This window comes from Hibiscus syriacus, unplaced genomic scaffold (assembly GCF_006381635.1).
Source record: "Hibiscus syriacus cultivar Baekdansim isolate YM2019G1 unplaced genomic scaffold, ASM638163v2 tig00112925_pilon, whole genome shotgun sequence".
NCBI classification, from domain to species: Eukaryota; Viridiplantae; Streptophyta; class Magnoliopsida; order Malvales; family Malvaceae; genus Hibiscus; species Hibiscus syriacus.
Genome location: NW_024063420.1, coordinates 53,039 through 72,434, shown reverse-complemented (window position 1 = coordinate 72,434; position 19,396 = coordinate 53,039). Strand labels below are relative to the sequence as shown.

General features: G+C 32.2%; 2 protein-coding genes across 2 annotated transcripts; both read left to right on the top strand.

Annotated features, from left to right (window-relative positions):
- The first annotated feature begins 2,633 nt into the window (after positions 1 to 2,633).
- Positions 2,634 to 8,753, top strand: LOC120184636. Its single transcript, XM_039189050.1, has 4 exons — positions 2,634 to 2,892; positions 3,625 to 4,748; positions 7,558 to 7,632; positions 8,237 to 8,753. Exons 2-4 carry the CDS (start codon positions 3,840 to 3,842, stop codon positions 8,351 to 8,353), a joined length of 1,101 nt encoding a protein of 366 aa, XP_039044981.1. The 5' UTR covers positions 2,634 to 2,892; positions 3,625 to 3,839; the 3' UTR covers positions 8,354 to 8,753.
- Positions 8,754 to 11,860: 3,107 nt separating this feature from the next.
- On the top strand, positions 11,861 to 18,804 carry LOC120184635 (aldehyde dehydrogenase family 3 member H1-like). Its single transcript, XM_039189049.1, has 12 exons — positions 11,861 to 11,901; positions 14,271 to 14,384; positions 14,501 to 14,741; positions 15,735 to 15,803; positions 15,884 to 15,980; positions 16,734 to 16,940; positions 17,122 to 17,237; positions 17,317 to 17,421; positions 17,489 to 17,661; positions 17,745 to 17,835; positions 18,094 to 18,243; positions 18,565 to 18,804. Exons 1-12 carry the CDS (start codon positions 11,861 to 11,863, stop codon positions 18,802 to 18,804), a joined length of 1,644 nt encoding a protein of 547 aa, XP_039044980.1.
- The last annotated feature ends 592 nt before the right edge of the window (positions 18,805 to 19,396 follow it).

Below are 19,396 nucleotides of genomic sequence, written 5' to 3'. Positions count from 1 at the left end.
GTACGGTATTTGGCTAATTGAATAATTTTATAAAATATTGCGGGAAAATAAAGGGGTTCGTTTTTTTATTAACCTGATAAGAAAAAGGTAATATATGTTTATAAAAATATTGCGGGAAAATAAAGGGTTCAATTTAAACAACTTTTTTTTATAATCATATATGATGTACATATATTTATATACAATATACAAATATCATGCAAGTTGAGAGACTCGTTTTCGTTTCGTTGGATTTGAAATGAAATGAATCTCCGTAAAAATCAACCCATTAACATACCTAATCATAACATGTGTTTTATATCTCTATTTAAAATTTTAAAGTGAAATATGTGTTATCATTTAAATTCTGCTTATGAAAAAATTATGTTGATATGGTATGTTATAACAATTTATTATTAAATTATTATTTATGCTTTATTTATAAATAAAATTTTAATTTATAATTCTTTAATATATTTCATTATATAAATATATGTGAAGTATATATAACATTCTTTTACATTTATCATTTTAATATATTTAAAATTATACTCCATAACTAAAGAGGGTTGGTTCAAGTGGTAAACAACTTGATATTACTTAAACATGTATTAAGTTCGAGTCATTGTGTATGTAGAAAATTCTTTGTTGGGACAAATGTGTGACCTCTATGTGTTCTGTTGAGTACGATTATAAGGCACATTATCTTTTCATAAATAAAATTTACATTTAATAAACTTTAAAAAGTAATCTTCATGAAAGATAGAAATACAAATATTTTTATTAAAAAAACAAAAATATAATATATGAAATTATGTAAATGATAAAATAGGATGGCAGTGACTGTTGTTTTCATTTTTTTTAATAAAATATATAATTAGAAAATATACGATAGAATACGTTGCATGGGCTACCTATTTAATTTAGGCCCTGAAAACAATATGAGACCAAATGAATTAAGCCCAAACTAAGCTGGTCAAATATTAACTTATCATAAACGCAAATTTTATTTTAAATATATATTTTATCTATTTTATTAACATATGCGAGGAATTTTCCTTTTTCATTTAAAGTTTTTTAAATTCTATTCGCTCATTTCATAAAATAAAATTACATAATTGAAAATTTGAATTAATAATTTGAGAAAATAAAATATAAAATAAATTCTATTGTTGATGATGTAGGATAAATATTGTGATAGAATATGATAGTACGTTAACAACCGACTTTATTATAATTCAAGCACAGCATATCTAGAGTAACTCGAGAACATAATATTATAAAGAGAAATATGGAGAGATGGATCATGGAAAGAAACTGATATTCGGATCACCTTTATCAGTTATTGTAGTAACCGAATCAATGATATATTATTATAAGATATTAAAATTTAATTCAGAGAAAAAAGTAAAATAAAGGAGATTTACCTTGATGTTTGGTATAAAACACTTACCACAATTTGAAAAATACCCACTTAGGAAAATTAGAAAAATGGGCCAAAAATAAGAGAAACGTAGAATTATTTAAGTATTTGAGGTGAAATCTATGTTAGGAAAATAGATTATTGTAAGATAAAAGTTAGTGTTGAATTGAAAAAAATAATTCAAACGAAATATGTTATATTATAGTTGTGTCATGGAAGAATCAATGTCTCCTCAATTATGCAATTGTTGAAATAGATATAACTCTTCAATATTCGTACACCCGAGTTCGAAAAACACAAAGAAAAACAAAGATGATTTTTCCGTGTAAAATTAATAGGATGTTATGGCACATATTAGAAGTGAAATTAACTTCTATTTGGGAAAAAAGGTAAAAGGAAATATAATACTAAAATTTGGGGTGTAACCCATTAAGTACTTCACTAGTATAAAAAAATATTAATATTTCTAGAGTTAATGAGTTCAAGTAGCGGAGTTTATAGGGAATGTGTATTGTTAATAGGTTAATAAAATTATAAACTGATATTACTTTATAATCACACAAACTACTTAAAAAAATCGGGCCGTTATCAAGCATAAAAAAAAAACTTTCAACGCAAACAACTACTATTTGAAAATTTATAAGGCAAACATATAAAACTTTAAACTTGACATCCATGGATCGGTGTTGAAGTTAGTGTCGTATTATTTGATTAGTATCGAATCACACACTTAAATCATTCCCTACCATGATCAAAGCTCACAGATGAGATGAATTTAAAATCATTGTACGACTTGAAATCGTGTGAGACAAATTTTAGATAAATCACGAGTGACGAGATATCAAAGAGAAAATTAAGGCCATATGTTTAAAATATTTTTAATTATTTAATAATAAATGTATATATAATTTTATAGACATTATGTTTAAATTTAAAATCTTTAAAGATAATAAATATTCTTTTAATCGCTCAAATGAAATCGTTTTATCGCACTAATAAAGAGTTTTAAACGCATGCGTCCTTAAATTCAGACCATTCCTTTGAAATGGTTGTCTTCAACCGACAAGGTTAATTCCTAGATTTTATGGATAGCAATTTTCATTAAATTATTCCAACATAAAAATTTCCCATTTCCACCAAAATTTCAATTCGAAAAAGAAAGACATTTCCGGAAATCTCCATTTGTTTATATATAAAAAAGGTTAAGTTATTCGAAACAAACGGACGTAACTTACAAGGCAAAATACCGAAGGAAAGTAAACGGAGAGGGAGGCCGTGGAAACCCTCCAAGGAGCCGACTCCATGGAAGCCAAGTGACAGTCCAAAACCAAGAAAGTAGAGCAATTGTGAAGCCCACGAAACAAGACAACAGAACCATAGGAGCTGAACAGCCCCACCTTACCATCTACTCTCCCCCAACAACTCTCTTTCCGCCTCTCATCCCCCTTATTTTTGCTGACAATTTCACCGATCCATCCCAATTTCCAAAGGTTGGTTTTGTTTTCAACACTCCTTTTGTTTTCTTTAGTTTATTGATCTAGGATTTCTGGGTTTTCTTTGGTATCCCTGTTTGTTTGTTTGTGTTTTGTCTATAATTATTTATTGCTTAACCAGTTTTCTCTACAGACTTTGAGTTGCGTGTTAAGTTTATGATTATGTTGCTTTTCCCTTGATTCTTTTTCATCTTCTTCATGCCTGCATATTGTTTAGTTGAATTGCCGCTTTGGGTTTGACTCTATTTGACTTCCTACTTTTTAATTATTAATGTTCCTTTCCTATGCCTTTAATTATTTATATGTGTTTTCTTCTTTCTTACTACCCACTTCAGGTTCTTCTTCACAATTAATATTTGAATATTTTAGTGTTTATTCAAATTGTGGAAATATCGTGTTATGTTGTTTGAAAATTTTATGTTATTTTATTGATTGTTTTTAAATCCTTTTATCTGGTGAAGAATGTAATTAATTAACTACCTGCTATTATTAGTTACAATTCTTCTTATGCATATCTCATAATTGGTTAGTGATAAGTTTTTAATTTGTAGGGATTCTTTTTTTTCTTTTTTGTGTGTGTGCATTTTCATGCTTTAATATTTGTTAAACAAGGTAAGATGTTTTACTATTTTAAAACAGAATCTTAATTTTTGGATAATTTTATCTATTTTCCTCCTTGCATCAATTGTTCTTTGTTTCTATCTTGAATTAAGGCCCTGGATCGTGCAGAAACAATAGAAAACCATTTTTTAATGGAGTGGAAGTGGAAGTGGATGCGGATGTGATTTGTGAACTGTCCATTTTGTATAGAGATAGTGTTGCTTCATTTCAATGCTTTGGAACTTTGCAATGGGGTGATTGGCTTCTTGGAAGATTAAGATTATGTATCTGAGAAATAATATTCTGCTTTGGTTGAACTGATCTTATTTAACTTTATTGGATTCATGATGAGTAAAGAAAACCTGCCTCAAGCAGTTAATGGAGGTGTCAACAATGATAGTTGCTCAAATGCTGAAATTGATTATTCAGGAACTTACTCGCGATATAGTCTAGACAGAGATGCAGGTTTGCCCACTTGTCGTGTGTGCCAGTGTTCAGAATCTGACAAAAGAGGGGATGCTGCTTTAGCATTTTTGGGTATTTCTCCTCCCTTAGAAGAAGCAGTTAAAAGCAAAGGAGAACCTAAGCCTAATATTGAAGGAGATCAAAAAGATGTTGAAAGTGATGAGTCTCATGGTAAGAGTCTTAGGAGGGAATCCGGGTTTGTTGAGTTCGTAAGCCCTGGAGGAGATGTTTTCATATGTAGCACTGATTTAGAAATGGGATCATGTCGTCATCAAGATGCTTTAATAGAACTTGGTTGTTCTTGTAAAAATGATCTTGCTTTAGTGCATTATGCTTGTGCTCTCAAATGGTTTGTTAGTCATGGATCTACAGTTTGTGAGATCTGTGGAAATCCTGCAAAACATATCAGGACTTCCGATTTTAAGAAGGTCCTAGTTTCTTTGAAAGATTATGAAGCATTGAGAGAAAGGACTGCTAGTGGAGATCCTAATCCTGCTCAAATTCATACAAGTTCAGGTGTAGACCCTGATGCTGTTGCTGCTATTCGAAGGCAACGACTAAGTGAGATTTCATTGTGGTTCAGCCCGCATGGTAATAATAACAACAACAATAGTTCTTCTGCAGTTTCACAGGTTGTTTCTGAACAGCCCCCAAATACTGTCACTGAAGAAATAGCTCCAACTGAAAATCCTGCAACCAAGTGGGCTGTGGAAGGTACCGGAATTCTGCTTGCCACTGGTCTACTTACTGTTACGCTTGCATGGCTCATTGCTCCTCGTGTTGGAAAGGTATTTATGATAAATGCTCGTCTAACAAGTTAAGAACTTCATTTTGTTTTTCCTTCCAATAAAGAGATTCAATATATGAAAAATCAGCTTGCCGTAATTGAAAACTTTTAACCATATGCTTGTGCATGAAAATTTATGGAAACTCACATATTTTCAATTCTAAGCCAATGTTAGAAGAGATGATTATACTAATTAATTGATGGAAAATGCCCTTGTTAGAAAGAAAAAGTTAAGAGAGGAAAGATCTCAATCGAGTACTTCATTGATCTCTTCCCATACTGAGTTATTTATGAACATTCTCCATACATGTATGCATGCTGAATCTTTCTTTCACACTATACTGCCATATTTTGCATTGCTATGATTTCTGTATTATCCCCCTGTTCTAGTGAGAACAATATCTGCAACAATGAGAGTGCTGGGTTTGATACACGTCATTAAGTGTCTTTATATATTTAAAAGTAATTTGCAGCTAATCAGATTTCTAAGAAAATTCTTTTTCTTTCTTAATTAAGAATTTCTTATAATTAGGCTGAAGTGCAATTTACTTGTGTAATTTAAACCAAGAGAATGTTGATGTCAGTCCAGGCCCACACTAGTACATACAAGTGGCAATTGATCAGTGGTACCTAAACATATTCAGATGGCTCACTTGTAAGCCGCCATTGTTAGTACGGCTGTAATCTGGAAATACTAATTGTGTTGCACATTGGTTTTTTATCGCGTTTTCAAGTAAAACCATATGGACTAAGTATGAATTTGGCCTGCTAGACATGGTTCAAAGGAATGTTGATATATGATCCTCTATCTCCTAATTAGACATGGTTCAAAGAAAAATTGACCTATGATCCTTTATCAACCTATAAAATATTGATGAACAATGTTTTTGTAGAAGGATCCATAACTCTTAGACCTTGAATACTTTTGAGTGTTGGTTAGCAGAGGTCAGTTATTATTTTCAACTTGACTGAAGTCTGGAAGTGTTGTTACTCGTGAGTTTTTGAGTTTATCAGAGGAGTTTCTGGGATCACCCTAGTTGTTTGTAGAGATCCATATGTTTTCTTCATAACCAAAATCTTGAATGAGGAAAACAATTCTATTTTAATAATCCTTTCCTGAATCCTTATCCATTGGTTGAATGGAACAATAATATTTTTCATTTACATGTTACGTGTACATTTTGTGCAGCATCATTAGTCTCCCGTTGGCCATGTATTAGTGTGGTTGAGAGAGAAAACAGTAGCAAAAAAAAAAGTGAACTAAAGCTGAAAGAAGAGTAAGAAGTTGACATTCTAGGAAAACAAAATGTTATAAAAACCTTTTGTTTCTGAAGTGTAGTAATAAAAAGAATTTCATGAAGTTTTTTGTAAGTCTATTTACAACTTATCTATACTAGGTTTACAAATAAAGTTGTAATTCTAGCCCTAGATTTAAACCCTAGAGATAACTTATCATCGTAGCTATATATCTTTATGTCTAAGGATGAAAAATGAGTAAGAAGTTGACATTCTAGGAAAACAAAGTGTCATTAAAGCCTCAAGTTTATAAAGTCTTGTAATTAAGAGAATATAGTGATGTTCGTTGTAAATCTATTTTACAACATATTTGTACTAGGGTTACAAATAAAGTTTTATTTGTAGCCCTAGATTTAAACCCTAGAGAAAACTTATAATAGTAGCTAAATATCTCTGTGTCCATTGTCTAATATTTAATAGGACTGAATAATAAAATAACATAATAGTAATAGCTTCTACATCACTTGTTCTTGTCTAGGGGGTGTAATCAAGCCGAGCTAGAATAGTGCCAAGCTCGAACTTGACTCAAAATTCAGGGCTCAACAGTCGGCTCAAATTCGATTAAACATCTTTTTCTAAGTTGAAGCTTGGCTTGAGATTCGATCAAGGTAATCAAGCTCGACTCAGAACTCGAGGGCTCAATACTGGGCTTGAGCTCAATCTAACATATTTTTCTAAGTTCAAGCACGCCTTGACTCACTTACTGATTCCCATACACAAGCTCGAAATCAAGCTTGTTTTGTATACATTTTTTAAATGATGAAATTTTAATATAAACCCAGATTCATGCAATATTTCTTTTATTCCAAACCAAAAGATTGAAATTGTGAAGAATCTAACATGCTGTTTTCACAATATGGAATGGTATTATCAGGTATGATACAATTTGTTATTTGGATTAACCAAAACCAATAACTTGTCAAAAAATAATATAATAATAAGGAAAAAACTCATTTGCCCAAATCTTCAAAATGGTGTGACTAGTAAAGTTTAGAAACAAACCTGAAAATTATGTCAGTATGGTAAGTGGTAAATTGACAATGAAAATGCAAGCCTTGGGTGAGGATCGAGGAAGGAGAGAAGAAGAGGCAAGACTTAAATAAGACATGAATTTGAGAGAATGAAGAAAAACCTTGGGTGGAGATTGAGGGAGGAGAGCAGTAGGGGAAAACAGTAGAAAAAAAAGTTTGGGGTTTAAATGTGTATTTATATTAGGGGTAAATCATAATTTATATTAAAATATTTAATATATTATGAATAAAAAGTTCGATTAAGCTGGCGAGCTACTCGATTTGGGTATAATGATACTGGAACTCAGTTCGACAATGGCTGAATTGAATTTGAAATTTGTTCCAGTCGAATTTGAGTAGCTTGTGAATACAAGACGTTATCTAGTCATATATACGAGTGTTTGTGTTTATGTATATAAAAGGTATTTGCAGTTATTTTTATTACTTATAATGCATTCAGTCCTCAGGGATTATAACGTTTATGTGCTGCTACTTGTTTTGTAGAAAACGGCTAGGAGTGGTCTTCATATTCTCTTGGGAGGCATATGTGCTTTAACAGTTGTGGTCTTCTTTCGATTTGTAAGTAACTTGGATGTCATATCTCTAGTTATTTGCTTTCTAAACTTATGTGCATTTGATTTGAGAAAATGTGGAATATATTTGGAAGTTGTTGATACATGATGTGTTTATGTTTCTGTTCCTTGACAAAGTAACAATTATCTTGATAAACTTTACTATACTTTTGCTAGATTGTCAGAACGGGCATGCCATTTTCTTTTATGCTTGTGTAGTTCCATTTCTGTTTCAGTAAACTTTTTTCATCCTTTGAGGTTATTGTAAACCAAATTATTCTTTGCTGAAGCAGCTATATTGGAAAATTGAATTGAACTTTGCTTGATCTCTACAATAGACGTGAATTTAGTAGGATGATGTTGTCTCATCATCATTACCTAAAGTTGGAATTACATCTGAAATAATATGTCAGACTGCTTAGCATCAAAGTAATGACAGCATGAAATAAATACTATATCTTTTTCAAGGTTCATGAGTTGGTGGCAGATTGAACATTTCAGCTGCATTCTGAATTGGAGATAGTCGCATGGTCCATTTGCTTGAGATGATGTTTATTTGTCATCATTTCAGACGAGATAATGCTTTCTATGAAATGGCTTGGTAATTGCAGATTGTGCTGACAAGGATCAAGTCAGGACCCGCTCGCTATTGGGCAATCTTGTTTGTGTTCTGGTTTCTTGTGTTTGGTATATGGGCCTCGAGAACGCACGGTGCTCATACAACATGATTTGTTGATATATGATAGACGATGCATATAAATTCACAATATTCTTTTTTTACTGCTCGTCCTACATAATAGTGGAAGTGGGAAAAATATGGGGACAACGATTGAAGACTTGAGAAATGGCAGCCAACTGATAGTGCTGGCATTTGAGCTATGAGATGTTGATGGGGTAACAATTTATAATTGACCCTTGAAGGGAATGTGAAACTTGATGGGTCGGTTTTGACATTTCCACTGAGCCATTCTAAGCTTCAAGACAAATGAGTTGAAAAAAAGTTGGTCTCGTTCGTTTTGGTTCAACAATGTCTTACTATAACTGAATTCCATGCTTTACTATTGTAGGGAATGCTAGATTTACTGTTTGATGAACAAAGCAACCTGCTTGTTAACTCTCTTTTAACTAATCCTGGAATGAAACAAATAAATATTTCTGTACAAAAGATGGTCTGTTGTAGCTAATGCTAAAATTACATCTAAGATTTCAAGTCATACGCAAATCTTAGAAGACACGTTTATCGTTATTATTTATAAACTTCAGAACTTTCATTTTTCTTTTCGACGTGGGATTTATGTCTCACACATTTATAGTGTGTAATATTTCCCTCCACTCTTTGGCTATTTCACAGTCAAAAGGTCGGTTGTTTTAATATTATTTGTAAAAAATTATGTCTAATAAGATATCTAGCTAAAATATAGAATATGTTTTTTAATGTGAGATTTATGTTCCCTATCTTTTCAGAAGGCGACACAAAAATATAATATGAAATAAGCTGTTATCACTCTTTGCTGTCTTTTTTTAGTAGAATGTGTCCTTGATTAAACATATTTTTCATGAATCAAATTTTACGTGGAAAGAGATTGTAGAGAGAATTTCATTGACCAGCCCTGTAGGGTATATTATATTCAATCAATTTAAGGAGCAGATTACACACATTTCCATGAACTTGAGTCCATTATTTCCAACTGATGCATTATTCTTATGAAATTTAACTAAGAGCAAAGGGTGAGTAAAAATAGCATTTACATGAACAAGCAAAAACAAAAGGCATACCCATGTCCATTTTTTACCCAAGATGAAAAAACATCATCAGTTGCCATTCCAAAAATAAAAAAAAAATAACATCATCAGACTCAAACGACATATGAAACTACATATGAAATTGCATGAATCAAACTACCTCTATGGTTAAAGGATGATTGTTATCTCTAGATGTCTCATATTCGGTACTTAAAAAATTTTAGGAGACGACTGCTTCCACCCATCCTTCGATCCATCCCTTTACAATTAATATTTCATTGACATATGTGAATAAAAGCAAATGTCTCGAACAAATGAGACTAATGAAATTGTCATACAACATCGTTGAAACTTCCCAAACAACATGAGATCATATTTACAACTTCCCAAAGACCCATGAAGGAACCAAACTTTAGCAGTCTGTTCTTGATTTCAACCCATGAATCTGTAAAAGAACGAAATCCATATGTTAAGGGGAAGAGTGGGAATTGGAGGCATTGAATTTATGACAAGTTTTCCATATAAAAGATCGAGCCTTGGGAATAGTAGTTTTAAGCTCTCAATACTTGACTCCTCCACGCCAATCCGGTTATTAAGGACGGACACAAATGCAAAGGGTGAAATTATAAAATTTTTATAAAATTCTATAAAGTAAAAATAAATTATCAATGAAAAAATTAAAATATATGGTAATTTGAAATTTTCAAAAAAAAAAATGAATGTCCGCCTCTCATCGATCCATCTCTATAGGTTACACTATCTACTTGTGACACTGGTGGCAATAGAAGATTGAATCGATAATGTCCCACTTTAGCAGTGTAGATATCATTAGTTGAATGGTATCATTTCCATATTGTCATGCTAACCAAGCGTGCTAATCAATATGGTCTCAATGTCTTGTTCACAACTCATGGCCTCAATGTTCTAAGATTTTCGATCCTTCATCATCACATGTTTGACAGAGATATTACAAGATATTCATCTACATCTAAATCAACAACTAGTTAAATTATTGTATAATTTTATTGATTTAAGATTATTTGATGTTTAAATTTATGTTTTAACACTTAAAATTATAAGAGAGAAATATGAGAGAGATTTAATTTTATGTGATCTTTATTTTAGAAATGTAAAGACGAATTTGATAAAATATTTAGTCAAGCATTTGGAAATATATAAATAAGTTTATTTGGGGTTTAGAGTTTAATGTTTGGTTATCAAATGTTTGAAATCTTTGTAATCTCTGTATTTATAATAAATTTTAATATAATGTTAAAATATATTCTAATGTTTATTAAAAGTTATTTTGTTTCTTATTCTTTTTTTAGAAAATTTTGATCCCCTAGCATTTCATTTTAGGATAAAAAATCTCATTATAGATGAAAACCATTAATTATTAAATGATTAATGCTCTAAACTAGGAACATTTATACTTTAAAATAAAACATTAAAGATCAAAATACTAAAAAAATGAATATAGACAAAAATGATTATTTTAATAAATATTTGTAGACTAATTTTAGAATTATACTATAAATTTTCCGACATAAATGAATGTATACAATCAAGATAAAACCACGTTAAAATTTCGTGTGTATATTTTATTTATGTTGATTTTGATTTAATTAACTTCTCTAAAATTATTGACAAATGGTATCAATGCTATGATTTGATATTGTGATGATGAGTTACTATTCAATTTTTTGCTAATTATATTTTCATATAAAAATATTATATATTTATCCTCCTTCATAACATTCTTGCGTGTATTAGTGGTTTTTTTTTATAAAAAAAATCAGAACTCTTAAAGTTGATTTGAAATAAAAGAAAAAAATATGAATGAAAAATAAAAGAAATGTACGAATTTTATCTAAAAATGATCAACACATGTAACTGAGTATTATACATATACTCTGTTGATAAAATTATTTGAATTTATGATTTAAAAAAATACTCTTTTTAATTAATGAAGTTATTTAATTTAATGTATTTAAAGAAAATACTTTATTAAGTTGAGATATTGAACATTGATTTGATAGTTGGAGTTGACGTCAGTTTTATACAATTTTTTTTCAAACGATTTGAAGATATATCATCATCATCATTCCAAAGTAATGATATGGACATAAGGGTGAGCGCGTGCGTTTAAGATATAGAAAAAAGTAAGTGATAGATGGGCCAATCCTCGGGGGTTGAGTAACTAAAGATATGGGATTTATTACCTTCCTCATCGCAGTGTTTGTTGTGTTTGTCATTTCAACATTATCTATCTCCACCACTCCCTCCAAATTTTAATGGCGGAGAAACGTCTCTGAATTGTGAGAGAGAGCGTGTGGTCCCAAAGCCACGTGTTTCTGCATGCGGGGCTTCAGCTTCACTTTTGCCAAAAACCTTCAATTTCATCACCCCTTCTGCCTTTCTCAATTAGTTGCTTCCAGTATACTTTGAGTGACCAATTTTTCAGCTGATAAGTTGCAGATTCTCCAGCTGCCATGGCGATCGTCTCTGCTGGTCTCTTCAAAAACCCCACCAGGTTTCTCTTCTCTTCTTATATGCCCCATGTTTCTTTACAACTTCACTCTGCAACTTAGTGTTTCCTCGCTTTGCTGGTATGTTGTTGGTTTTGATAATCTTTTGTCTTTCCTAATGATTGCTTAGATTATGCCACGAATGATGAAATGCAATGCAAGTTTAACTATTAATCTCTCTCTCTCTCTCTCTCTCTATATATATATATATATATATATATATATTTGGTGATATTTTGAATTATTCTTAGTGAATTATATGTGGAATATGGTAGGCTGGGAATTGTATGGTTGCAGGTGAATTAAATTGAGAAGGAAAGTCCTTTATAGTTTTGAATGGCTTCAAGATTTTACTTAATAGTCAGATTAAAATCACCAAATGCTGCATCACTCATCCTATCCCACTACCTTTAATGGTGTCGAGGATTAGCTTCAAAGGAATTAAAGCCCCAAACCCAGTTTTCTATTGGATGCTTTTATCACTGAAATCATCCTTGTCAGGGGAGAAGGCAGCAGTCATCTTTAGCTCAAGTATTCTTCTCTGATAGTGGACTAAAAGCAAACTGATGACACTTTTTAGAACAACAATTCAATTTAATCGACTTGTCTAAGAAGCACGACATGCTAGACCCGCTGAACCTGTGAGATAGATGGACTTGTTTGTCAAAATTCAGGAAACGCCATTTCCCTATTAAGAGCTAGACAGTAAAGAACAGTTCCAGCTTTGACACTGATGGGATTGCAGTTACCCTGATGAAATCCCAATAATTTACTGGATCCCTACAGTTTTCTCACATAAAATGAAACATGGTTTATATTGTTTTAAACATTTCATAATTTTCACTTATAAAGGATACACTAGTAAAATGGTATAAAAAGCACCATTTTCTTCCTTTCCCACTCCTTAAACAAACAAGTTTTGTAACATATTCATCCGCTTTCCCTACCTTCTATTTATGCCATCAAAACTAGCATAAATCTATCATCTTCTTCTCCCCCTTCTCGTCACTCTTTTTCCCCTCATGGTTCCCAAGCATAGAACTAAAACTTCTGTTTTGTGTCTATGTCTAATTTATATCATTTTGTTTGTGTTGGTACCAAATGGAGAAAATATTCTTTCACCTTCTTTGAACTTCAAAATGAATTCTAATCACATAATTGGAATTTGGAAAATAAAAGTTATTGAGCTTATACCTATAAATAGAAAATTACCATTAAAAAACTGAACTCTTCCATGGTGGTGAGATAAAGAACAGTAAAAGATTTATCTGTGAGCATCATAGGCTGTTATTTATTTCGTCATAAGTTAAGCCTTAACAAGTAATCTAGAAAGTCTTTGTTATAAGAAATGTGAGACTAAAACATGGTATCATGCATGCCTCCAAATTTTCTTTTTCTTTTGAAAGATGCATTTAGAGAGGAAGATTGCCTTCTTAATAACTTCTCTAGTGTATAAAGAAAGAGTATATAAATATAAGCTAAAAGAAGACTCTATTTACGAATAAAAATGGGCGACATTCATTCACTCGTTACAAAAGAAGAATAAGCTCAATCATCCAAATATATGCCAAATGTGCATGGTGTTGTCCAATTTTCATAACTCCATAGCTTTTTCTTTGATACTATCTATGGTCTTGTTTTCTTCTCTTTTACTTTTAGAAATGGTTATCCTTCAATGGTTCATTTGTTTATGTTGTCAAAAAAAATTCGAATAGAAGAGGTTACTAGTAGTCAATGATTTTCTTAGATATTATTCCTCCGCCAGCTGCCACAATAATGGTGTGACTTTAAATTCTGCCATATAAATAAGAGCCGCTGATTGGCATAATTTGTTATTGTGTTTATCGCTTGGAGAAATTAACTTATGCTATGTTTGGTTGTAGTGTTAATTTTTCCTCATGTTTTAGTAAATGAGGTAGCAATAAACTACCTTCACTAGGTAATTTTTAGCCTCTCACATGGCTTAAGTTGAACAAAGATAAGGAATATATATTGCTTATTTTGATTAGGTATTAGTTTTTACATGGGTTTTTATTTATCTTCCTAATTTCAAGTTTATAGTTATTCTAATTCGTTTTATACTAAACAAACTATTTAAAACTCATGTAATAATTAAGCTTTTCTGCTTATGTTATTACTTATGTACTGAACGTGACATAAATGCATAAACAATGCAAGCTTGTAGACTGGCTCATTTTTGTGTTGGTCCTTTGAGGTAAATCATAATTTCAACAAAGTAGTAAATGATGACTGAAGGCCATTTAACTGGCATCATTACTCAAAAAGGATCATCTAATAATCAGAATTTTGTGTAGTTAGTACTGATATACAATTTGCACCTGCATAATTTACTTTGTTTCTCACTCATTTTCAGATGCTTCAGACCCACCAGTACTGTTAGTGTTGGTCTTATTTGCACTTTCACATATCGTCACGCATATAAGATCAACCGAGTCAGCTTCTCTGGCTCTATTCCTTCTTCTTACTAGTAATTATCTCTCTCTCCCTATTTGCACTCGTGTTTGTGTTTATTAATTAATTTTCATATCTTGGTCTCCAAACTCACTTTATTTCCTGGGATGTTTTTCTAATGCATCTAAAAAGTTGTCGTGCAACACCATCAACAACGATGGAGGAAGTGAAGCCAACATTTGACGTAGACAAAGCTGCTGTACTGGTTAACAGGCTCAGGAAAACCTTTAATTCAGGAAAGACAAAGAGCTATGAATGGAGAATATCACAATTGGAAAGCATCTCAAAGATGGTTGATGAAAAGGAGAAGGAAATTATTGAAGCACTATATGAGGACCTCTCGAAACCTGAACTTGAAGCGTACCTATCAGAGGTATATATTCTTCATTTCATCATCAAATACCTTGTGTATATTGTTCTCTATCCTTTCCCTTTTACATTGCATTACATTACAAGTTTCAAATTTCAACTCTCTTATTTCTAATGTATTTCCTTCAGCTGTCAATTCATGGAATTAATATGTATTTTCAACTTTCAAGTGCAATTTGCGCATAGAAGATTCTACTGAATTTTGAGCCATTAGTATCTATATGCTAACCCTATATACGGAGAAAAATGATTATTATGTGATGGGCTCTAACATATGTGCGAGTATTGAATCATTTTGCACCTGTTGGAATACAGTAAATAACTGTTTTGGCAGTAGGGAAGCCACATTCAGTTGATTTTCTCCACTAAAGTGCACATAGGGTGATAGTTTATCTAGTGACAAGCGCTAGAGTGGAACTGATAGTCCTTTTGATTTCTTTCTTTTCTTTTCTGATCGAGTTTAATTCACCCTAGCTGAAACCAGGGGTTTTTGATGGTTAGGTTTTTCAATTAAGAGATGATGTCTAGTGCACATAGTTAATTATATCAAAGGTGACATCCGTTGTTAAGTCTTTCTTTCTCCCTTTTTTTATGTAAGCTTTTTATCTGTAGGTTTAAGAGCTCTAATAAAACACTTGATGCACCTTTTTTCGTTTCTTTTTTCAACTTCCAATCAAATAGTTACATAATTTAGAAAATTGTTCTTGTACAAGCACCAATATACTGGCTCTATGTAAAGTCACCCAATTAAGGTTAAGACTTCTGATAGAGAAAATATCATTATGTTTAAATTGGAAATGTGGAATTTGGGTTAAAAAATTATTGCAACTCGAGCAATTAGAAACAACAGGATCCCTTAATACAAGAACAGAAGAAACTACAATAGATTGATCTTGCAGTAATATCAACCTAAAGGACGTTAAAATTGTATGCCATGCATTTATGTTGCCACAATCGACTTGGGCATCACATGGACTTCATATCATGTGTGATGCAGATATTGATGGTAAAATCCTCATGTAAGTTGGCTCTGAAAGAACTTAAACAATGGATGATGCCGAAAAAGGTAACTACTGTCACAGTTGCAAATCTTAGGACTAAATTTGACGATCCATGTTTTGCTTAAACATTTTAGTACCTTTTCAGGCTGAAACTTCATTGGCTACTTATCCATCGTCGGCAGAAATTGTGTCGGAACCTCTCGGAGTTGTCTTGGTCATATCTACCTGGAACTTCCCTTTCTGTATGTTAACTTTTTTCTTTCTGTTTTAACTTAATATATTCTTAGTTTTGTTTAATGCTTAGTATATTCCGTAATTAATCACTCTTGTTTTTTTTTTGGTAATTTACATTATTTTAGTTTTACACGTCTTCTGCATGCTCACTCCTTTTAACTCGGTTTAAATAAATAAAATATAGCCACATCAAATCTTGCTTGCCACTTGATATTTGAACTGTTATATCTTTTTTTTTGTTAATATTATTGAATTTTGAAGCATTGTAATGTTTCCTTTATCCATTCTTCTTTTATCACATTGATTTTATTGAACTGAGATAATAAGGAACATGCTTCTATCTAATTTGTTTATCTGTACGTAGATTTATGCATGCAAGCGTACGGGGTACGTCCTTTTGATCGTTTTTTAAAAACTTCCTCTTTCTTTTTTCACCGATTCTGCAATTCGATGTAAGCAGGCATAGCTTGAGCCATCAGGGTTTTCGGTGTGTGTATTTTAAATAGATACCAGTAATGACACTCCTAAATGATATGCCCTCTACTTGTTCCACATCATTTGTCTTCATAATGGATTTTACTGCCTTATTTAGGAAAATTTACAATCCAAAGGTGCCACTAGGTATTTCCTTGGCGTACGGAATTGTTCACATTGCCATTGTTTTGATAGATTCTTATAGAAATAAAATATGATAGATAGCTTCTCACTACCATCATCTCTTATATTCTGCGAACTGAAATGTCCGATGGTTCATCTTCCAGCATTGTCTCTTGAGCCAGTAATTGGAGCTATTGCAGCTGGTAACGCTGTGGTCCTCAAACCATCAGAAATTGCTCCAGCCACATCATCACTGCTTTCGAGGTTACTAGGGGAATACATGGACCAATCTGCTGTAATAGTTGTCGAGGGTGCTGTTGCTGAGACCTCGGCATTACTAGAACAGAAGTGGGATAAGATCTTTTTTACAGGTTTAACCTGTATTCTTCATATTTCTTGATATCTCTAAATGCATTAAATATTTATAGTCTTCCTTAGACATCTTCTACTGTTTATATTGCATTAACTGTCGAATGCAAGTTTTTAATTTTTCGTAGTTAACTGAATTCTTAGCAATAAAATCTTAAAAATACAGATACCTTTATATTTCAGGTGGGGCAAGAGTTGGGCGCATTGTGATGGCCGCAGCAGCTAAGAACCTTACACCAGTAACTCTTGAACTTGGAGGAAAGTGCCCGGCTGTTGTTGATTCTAATGTTAATTTACAAGTGAGAATAGCTCATGTTTACCTCGAGTCACTAGTTCACAATCATTTTATTCAATCGGTCTGATTTTATCGATTTTAAGATTGCATCAAGGAGGATTATAGCTGGCAAGTGGGTATGCAACAATGGACAAGCTTGTATTGGTGTTGATTACATCATAACAACAAAAGAATTTGCCCCAAAGTTGGTAAGATTTTGCCAAAGGAGTAAAATTCACTTTAAGGTCATGGTCTTTAAACATATTTGATCTACAGATAGAAGCTCTAGTGAGTGTAGTGGAGGAGATATTTGGAAAAGATCCAATGGAGTCAAAGGAACGATCCCGCATTATAAACTCGTTCCACTTCTCGCGTTTAGTAAATCTCTTGGATGAGGATAAGGTCTCTGGCAAAATTGTTTTCGGAGGCCAGAGGGATGGGAGCCAATTGTGAGTTTGATAATTGCCACCTCGTTATTATCTTTGCCAATCTACTGCTTAATCACCGTGTAATAGTCGCCTTTATAATGCAGACAAATAGCTCCAACAATATTGTTGGACGTTCCTGAGGACTCATTGATAATGCAAGAAGAAATATTTGGACCATTACTTCCAATAATGACCGTGAGTTTCTGTTTCTTTGTTGATGCGACATTAAAATCATATGAAGACAAACTTTTTTAGGTTATGTCTTGAACTCTAGAAATTTATGCTCTGAAGCCATTTCACAAAATTTTCTTTAGTCTTTGTTTTCGCAATTTGATGTCGTGATTTCTGAGGCAAGTTGTTAAGCAGTTTCCACATCAATTGCATGTTTCCATGCAAGATGGAATTTCTCTTCTTTTCTTTTTTTCAAGTGACCTTTTGTCCTTGCTGTTTCAGGTTGAAAGGTTGGAAGATAGCTTTGCCATGATAAACCGAAAGCCGAAACCTCTTGCCGCATATCTTTTCAGTGATGATGAACAGATTAAAAGGGAGTTTGTACAAAATGTATATGCTGGAGGAATGGCTATCAATGACACCATTCTACAAGTATTTCCGCTTTCAATGAGTTGAATTTCATATGCAAAATCCATATAAGCATTTCTCATTGTCATCTATTATCCTGCCAAGCATGCATGAGATATGGATTCCATGATGAATTCATTCTCAAGTTTAATGATTGGCAGTCACATCAGATCTTTCTTTAATGAAGTAATAGGAAAACCAATGGCACATCCAATCCTGGACATCATAGTGCATCAGATACATATGAAAATGTAGTCAGTGCATATGGTCACTATCATCATTTGGTTACATCAAATATATTTCAACCAGTTAAATCCGATTCCCTGTTCATGGCAATCGTTGCAGGTCACAGTTCCGAGTCTACCTTTCGGAGGAGTCGGGGAGAGTGGAATGGGCGCATACCACGGGAAATTCTCTTTTGATGCTTTTAGCCATAAGAAGGCAGTTCTATACAGAAGCTTCGCCGGGGAATCTCCGACTAGGTACCCGCCTTACACTCCGGAAAAACAAAAGCAAATCAAAGTTTTACTCAGTGGAAACATATTCAAAATTATTCTTGCTTTACTCGGATGGTTCAAAGACTAAGTCAGTGCACACAGATCCGCTGGTCTCAACTCAAAGATTTGTTTGGATGCAGCCTTCTGGTAATTAGCAAGAACTGAGAATGATAGAACATAGTGAAGAACATGCTTGCAAGTAAATAACAATAAAACAAAAGCGATGAATGCTAATAAGCTTACTTTATATTTGAACTTAATAATGATATTGATATGATCACTATTTTTTCCCATGCATTTTTTGTTTTACTTTTACGTATTCATTTAAATATTTATTAAACAAATTGATTATATCATAGGGTTAGGGGTTCAACAACTATTTGTCCATGCTAAATCCTTGAATCTGGAATGTAAGAGATGGTTGAATGACCTATTCGTTATAAATAAAAAATATTAGTGACTAATTTATTACTTTTGAACTTCAGTAGAGAAAATAAAAAATTTACTCAAATATTAAAGACCATTTATGTAGTTTACCCAATTAAATAAAATTTTAACCTTTAAATTATTATTATTATTATTTTTAAGAGAAAAGATTCTAACCTTTAAATTATTAGTATTTTTTTATTAATGTAGGTAGGTAGGTATAATGGAATATTTGTTTAAATACAATTCTTAAT

What these genes read in the sequence shown, in the direction of transcription:
- LOC120184636 (XM_039189050.1), top strand. Translation starts at nt 3,840, where the DNA reads ATGATGAGTAAAGAAAACCTGCCTCAAGCAGTTAATGGAGGTGTCAAC. An exon ending in TTGCTCCTCGTGTTGGAAAG is followed by an intron (nt 4,749 to 7,557) that starts GTATTTATGATA and finishes CTTGTTTTGTAG; the next exon opens with AAAACGGCTAGGAGTGGTCT. An exon ending in TTGTGGTCTTCTTTCGATTT is followed by an intron (nt 7,633 to 8,236) that starts GTAAGTAACTTG and finishes TGGTAATTGCAG; the next exon opens with ATTGTGCTGACAAGGATCAA.
- LOC120184635 (XM_039189049.1), top strand. Translation starts at nt 11,861, where the DNA reads ATGGCGATCGTCTCTGCTGGTCTCTTCAAAAACCCCACCAG. An exon ending in CAGAGGGATGGGAGCCAATT is followed by an intron (nt 17,662 to 17,744) that starts GTGAGTTTGATA and finishes TTTATAATGCAG; the next exon opens with ACAAATAGCTCCAACAATAT. An exon ending in TCAATGACACCATTCTACAA is followed by an intron (nt 18,244 to 18,564) that starts GTATTTCCGCTT and finishes CAATCGTTGCAG; the next exon opens with GTCACAGTTCCGAGTCTACC.